This window comes from Morus notabilis, unplaced genomic scaffold (assembly GCF_000414095.1).
Source record: "Morus notabilis unplaced genomic scaffold, ASM41409v2 Scaffold139, whole genome shotgun sequence".
Classification (NCBI taxonomy): Eukaryota; Viridiplantae; Streptophyta; class Magnoliopsida; order Rosales; family Moraceae; genus Morus; species Morus notabilis.
Genome location: NW_010361068.1, coordinates 935,539 through 942,506, shown reverse-complemented (window position 1 = coordinate 942,506; position 6,968 = coordinate 935,539). Strand labels below are relative to the sequence as shown.

The 6,968-nt window shown below is 31.7% G+C and overlaps 1 protein-coding gene across 1 annotated transcript; it reads left to right on the top strand.

Moving 5' to 3' along the window:
- Positions 1–4,538: 4,538 nt before the first annotated feature.
- On the top strand, positions 4,539–6,629 carry LOC21408124. Its single transcript, XM_010098372.1, has 2 exons — positions 4,539–4,827; positions 6,445–6,629. Exons 1-2 carry the CDS (start codon positions 4,539–4,541, stop codon positions 6,627–6,629), a joined length of 474 nt encoding a protein of 157 aa, XP_010096674.1.
- The last annotated feature ends 339 nt before the right edge of the window (positions 6,630–6,968 follow it).

Below are 6,968 nucleotides of genomic sequence, written 5' to 3'. Positions count from 1 at the left end.
GGGGGTTGTGCAGAAGAACGTGAAATAGAAAGAAGGAGATGAGGGCAAATTAAGAAACTACAGAAAGCAATTAAAAACATCCGGCCATGTACCTAATTTAAAAAAGTGTGGCCAAAGATTTTTGGGTTAATATGCTCTTATTTATATGCAAAAACCACTTTTTATTAGCAAATAATTAATACATACTAAAAAGAGAACCAATATTGATCCTATTCTTTCTTCTTCTTTTTTCCTCCTTTTCTAAATTACCTATTACGTACCTTTTGCCTAATTTACGTACATTTCAATACTATTATGTTTTGCTAAAACAATATGCCTTTGAGAAAAAAATATCTCTCACCTAACAAGATCGTTTCAGTCTCTCTTCTACTAGCTAGCAGCCTGCGTTTGAAAGAGAAACCTTTACCGATTTGCTCTTTTAAGTCCCTCATACTTGGTCACTCTTTACGTAGTGATTTACTTTACGTCAATTAAAACATTTTTCTAGTAGTTATCTTTTACACTGGTTTGAATGCTTTAGGCTCAGTATTGCTTATATAATTAGATGTTCTCCAAACTGAAGTTTGTCTTATAAGAGGCTTAAACCTGAAGGAAAAGAACAAAAAATTAAAAACAAATATATTAATTAGCAAATAATGATACGACTTATATAGTTTTCCTACTTAGTATGAGCATCAAGCTAGTCACAACCGAGGATTTTGCCACTTATAAAGGTCATATAGATCTTCTACATATAACATGCAATGTTGCGCAAGATACCATTGAAAACGTATGAAATTTTAACAAATCAATCAGCGACTAGAGATATATATTACAAAATCGAATTATGAATATATAGTACTACGCACAGAAACATACAAGCGTAAGCGCACACAAATATGATACACACATTACTTATTTTACAACTATTCCATCTTTCTTTTCCGTCAAAGTCTAATTACTATATATTTAAGTATATATAATATATCTTTTTCGTTTTGGCTGGAGGCAGAAGATAATTTTTAATTAGGTGTCAGACTGATCTATAAATATATATAGTTTATAAAATAGCTAGGCACCGGCCAGAAAAATCGCATTTTATTCGTTTGAACCTTTAGGAGATTTAGAAATGGTCATTTTCTGGAATATTTGGTCGATCTCTTCCTCGGATGTTGTAGTTTTGCTCTCAGATTGTGTGTAGGCCTCAAAGAACTCCTTGTTTTCTTTCTGTAGTTCGTTCCACACTGCATTAATCATGTACACATACTTAAAACCCAGTTAATTATACAGTTATTATTTTGCGTTACTTATAATATTAATGTTTAATTACGTCAAGAATTTAGAACTAACCAAATACATATGTATACATATATATGGCAAAATGGCTTGTAAACTCAAATTAAACAAAGCGAGCTACATATGGATGTTTGAGTACTGCCGTTTTCTTTTTTAAAAAAAAAATAAATAAATAAATGGGAGAGACAGGAATTGATCAGTAAAGAGACGGCAAATCCCAGCCATGTTCATGATATCCACTGAGCAACACAAACAAGTGCTAAAAAAAATAATAAAAAAAATCGAACAAACAAACAAAGAAGTTCATAGTGCAGCTACAAAGACAAACCAATATATGTATATGGGACAATTTCCCCAATATTTTGCACAGTTTCTTGATATATTTGTATCGTCTTTACATTAGTGCCGTGCTAGTTTTCTCTATATATCATTCATCTAATTAATTTATTGTTCCACTACTTTTGAACCTTTTCTTTTCTTTGTATTTTCTTATATATTAATAATATTAAAGTGGGGAGTTTGATGTGGGGTGGCTCTTTTTAGTGAGTGTTAACTATGTTGGAGTGTAGTGCTAGAGTACCTTGATGCTGATTGTTACTTATCTATAATTTAAGACATTCTATAGTAGTTTATGTAAACGTTTTTCTACTATATACAACGGATAGCTTCAGACAATTTTCATGCACACACAATATAAAGGACAGTTAATCCAAGGATTAAAGAAGAGAATCAAGAAAGAGCTGAATAAAGAAAAATAGAATATATGAGCGCTCAATTATTCAGTAGTTGTTGCTTCTTTTTTTTTTTTTCCTTTTGGTTGCCTTGTGATTGGGTTATGAACTTTCTTTTTTTAATCTTTGTTTTCCTTTTTAATTTTAATAAATTAAAGTGGGGACTTGTTTGAGTAGTTGCTTAAAGAGTGTCAGCCTCTCTATTTACCTAAAAAAATATTGCATTTAGCTTGGAGATCATAGTAATAAACTAACCAGTGGAGGTGATGATAGGATCGATGTTTTCATGTAATTTAGAGATCATTGAACCTACAACAAGTCACCACGTTTTCACACACACGCACACACACACACACACACACACATATATATATATAACCGTACCCATATAAAGTGTGATAAACGTTGCTAACAATAAACAAACATCTAAATCATAAAATACTTTTCTATGATGAGCTCTTGCCTATCATTACTTACCAAGTGTATGAAGGAAGCGGGAAGCGGAAGGTTCTCCGATGACCTCTATAGTACTATGTATCGATCGATATATATCTCAGGAGAAGTATGACAACATGAAGATTATTCATACGAAAAATGTGAAGTGGTATGGAAAACCAATGCATGCAAGAGAAGTATTACGACATGGAGATTATTCATACGAAAAATGGTAACTGGTAAGTAGTCATTGCGATTATTGGTGGAGAGTGTATGACATTATATATTGTGCGACGTACATGTGTAACAGATATTTCAAATTAAAATATTAAGAATACAAATCATGGAAATATTTAAATAAAACTTAGGTAATTTAGCATTTATTCAATATTAACAGTGTTTGAAGTGTATTTTTGCGCACTTATCAGTTGGGAATCAAAGGCTTCTTGTGATTCTTCTTCAGTTACCAAGTCTTGATTCTCTTCTCACTTTGAGAGTCTTCATCAAGACTCTCCAAGTACTCTTCTCTTGGTGTCGGCTCTTCATGATGGCAATCTTGCATGTATTTAATTGGAACATCCATAGTAAGAGTGGATCCAATGATCTTCATAGTGTTCCATTGTTGCCGTACGCCTCTCAGTTTCAAATGGTTTCTCCCGCGTGTTGGACCTCATTCTTAGTTGAGCAACTAAAGCTTGTAACTCAAGTAAAGTATTCGGCTCTTGAGGTTGAGTGTCATACCATGGCTCCATAATGTTGAATTTGTCTTCCCAACCTTGATTGTTCCTTGAACCACTCCAATTCTAATGATCGAACTCGACAGTGTCTTCCAACATGTAGTAGGCTTCATCCATGCACTGATTGTTGGTAGAAATTGGTGGTACCATCTCCTCTTTCCACCGAAAGTCTTGTTCAAGAACATAAGCCGTTGAGAAAGATTCGAAAATGACCCTCCTTATTAAAAAAAATAAAAAAAAAATACAAAAATCCTGTAATTCCTTCCGCTTTTCTCTCCTACCAAAAAGGCTCTAAGTTTACATTTGAGGGAAATTTTCTATGGTAGGGCAAATAGAATATTGGGAAATTTACATTTTGGATTGTTGCAGTATAGCCTCCTATTGTTAATTTATGCTCAATCTATACCATTTCTCAGTCGACTTTACACTCTTTTACATTTTGAGAATCTTAATTAGTAAGAAATCATGAAAAATTCATTTGGTTACTGAATTAGAAATATTGCGTCACTAATTAGAAAAGGTATTTGCAAAATTTTGAGAATACCCTTCGATGGAATTTTTTTTAATATTACTAAGTTCATTTCAATTTGCATTTTACCAGAAAGGACATATATAGAAATTCACTTTTATTGCTTCTGCTGGAACAAAATCTTTCATCCATTACAAATGGCCTTTAGAAACTAAGTTTATTAGAGAATTTGTGGTAGGGTGCATAAAAAAAATTCTCCGATATTATTATGTTCTTGATGTAATGATTAAAATTATATCCTTCTGACAAAGGTATTTTTCATGGAATACCATAAATTACTGCAATGTATGTAATCAATTAGAACTTAATCTTCATAGTTTATTTATAGGATAATTATTTGGTAGGATGTGGAAAAGTACCCACCACTAAAATACAGTTTTTTAACTATTAGATTATATCAATATCATAAACTATCTCAATGTAATGGAACTTAAGAAGATCTGGCAACAAAAAGCTCTCCTATTAGTATGATTTTTTCCGTATCCTATCAAAGAATACATATTTCTCATAATTTTAGTAAACAAAACCCACTTAGCAATTTTTTATCTTTTCCTAAAAGTCCCTGCTTTTTTGCTTGGGTGCACTAAATTTGTTCTTCCTAGGTATTTATAATGAAAGCGCCTTGCTTTGCATTTTGCAGTATAAAATGAAAAGCAGGTTTCTATTCTATTTAAGCTGGCTGACCTGCCTAATGAATGTGTAACATATATATTTTTTGTTTTCCACTTTATACACATTGCTCAAACACTCCTCATCTCATATCATTAAACGAACAATATTAATACTCTTAATTTGTAGTTTGTAATGATAGATAAAACAAGTACAGAAAGAATGCTATCGTCGAAGGCGAATTTGTCGAAGAAGCTGATGTTAGCCTCCCGGAATAAGCAAAAGAAGAACAACATCATCGGTTATTGTTGTACTCCGAAAAACAAGTTCTTGATAACTATCAACGTTCTTGGATGCGCCGGTCCGTTGAGGTTCGTGGTGAACGAGGATGATGTTGTGGATTCTGTCATAGACACTGCTCTCAAACTATATGCAAGACAAAGAAGGCTTCCTGTTCTTGTTAGTCACGCCAATGATTTCCTTCTCTACTGCGCCAACGCAGAATTTGAAGGTACTTCCACTCACCTTTTTCCCGAAACTTTTCCATTCTTTCTTAAACGAATTCTACAATGACGAGTACTATACGCTATTTTAGAGTTTTATTCATATACAAATTACCTTTTCTTTTCACATGTGTCACTTTAACGCACATGATAACAAGCCATTTATATTCCAAACATATATACCATACCACCCTGCCTAGGGCCTATTCAATCCACATTCTTGCAGTCCTTCTGCAATTGTAATTTACATAAATGTCATCTTTGTTCCATAACATATAATTAACATGTTTGCTACCATGTTTTGCTCACCCCTAATGACGATGTTTAAGAAAAAAAAAATGTTTTAAAAAAAAGGAGACAAAGAAAACGATTAAGAAGAGAGAAAGGGAAATGCTTTGATCCCAAACATGCACGCAAACAGGAAATTTTCTTGATAACGTCAATATGAGATAAAGGGTAAAGCAAAACAATATCAGTTTTTTTTTTTTTTTTCCCTTGATTCCTGATTGTTCTCCATTGAAATATATCCGTAACGAGAGCTAAGTTAATTTAGTATTGGTCTTTATACTTCTTCTCATTGGCCAAGAAAAATATATAGATTTTTTTTGTTTATTTCTTCTTTGCGTATCTTGGTTTTGTGTATGTATAATTTAAATGTGTCATTTTCGGAGTACTATAACATTATATTTACTTTTATTTATGATATTTGTTTTTTTAAAATTTTTTAAGTAAACTGCTTCCGCTATTATATTTTTCTATAATAGAGTTTTGCAATTTTCATCGTACTTCAAAAATGATATGCATGAAATTTTCAATTGCGTTATTTAGTTTGAATACGTAAAAGTTTGCTTTTCAAGATATAGAAAGATCATGGAAAAAAGCAACAAAAGATTTGATTTGTAAGGAAAAAACTTCATGTTTTTGTAAATAGTGGATGCAAGGTAAGAGTATGACTACGAACATATGTGTTAAAAGAGGGGAGTGGCCGGACGGATTTTAAATATATTATCTTTCGAATAAATGGATATATTTTGTGTGTTTGGTAGAGAAATTTAAGATGACACGTGTCTAAATATAAAGGTAACTTATAAATAGAGCCTGAAATAAAATGTGTATTTAGACCAACTCCTTTTTTATGATATAGGTTACTATCAAAATATATCTTTAATGATTAGATTGTTATTCAAATTTTGTTGAACTATTATATTTTTTACATGATATGATTTTACATTCACAATCACTGATAAGGGGGATTTTTTTTTAATACCTTAGGTCATTTTCTTTTCTTAATTTTGTCCCATGAGTCCGATAATATAATGGTGTAAACTGTAAACGGGGTATTGACATTTTTTTTTTGTTTGTTTTGTTTTTGAGAAAGGGTATTGACATTGTTTAAAAAAGTAAACATATATTATATAATGAGTGATTTCAAATCCTTCGAAGAACCTGAATTTTAATTTTAATTTCTCTAAACATGAAGTGATGATATTTATAATGATACTTCAGCTTCTAATGTTTTCATGAAAGATAATATTAGTTCAATAATGCTCGTTAATTTTCTCCTTTAATTAATATGTTTTCTATTTGTATACCTTCTCTTACTTTTGTTTTCTTCGTGTTTTTAGCTTTAAGCCCGTCGGCACAAATAGGATCTCAAGGAGTGAGGAACTTTATGCTTGGCAAGAAGAAGATGCAACCGCAGATGCGCATGACAGATAGGAAGTCATCAGATCCAAATGCTCAGAAGGGAATAAGTTGCTGGAAGTCATGGTTTAATAACCTCTTTACTTTTAAGTTACTATCCCATTGAGATGTGTTTCTCAGTTGGAAACTTGTGTCAGCAATTACGTGAGATTGATCAGACATTCAATATGCCTTTCTCACAAAAATACTTATTTATGCCAAAAGACTGCACATGATATATATATATATATATATATAACATACAAAAGTATGTACATCGTACCAACTACAAGATACAGTAGTGCATTATGACGGCACATGTTCTCCATGGATAATTCTATTATATGCTTTTTCTTTTTGTATGGAATATTATATGCCTTCTCGGAACTTAGAATGTGTTTTTGCCATCTTAAATAATATGCATATCATGAGCGAAATTTTTTTTGAAAGTAAGATCGTTAACTGT

Excerpts from the sequence above, each read along its gene's own strand:
- LOC21408124 (XM_010098372.1), top strand. The coding sequence starts at position 4,539 with ATGCTATCGTCGAAGGCGAATTTGTCGAAGAAGCTGATGTTAGCCTCC. Across the intron at positions 4,828-6,444 it reads CGCCAACGCAGAATTTGAAG|CTTTAAGCCCGTCGGCACAA; the intron begins GTACTTCCACTC and ends TCGTGTTTTTAG.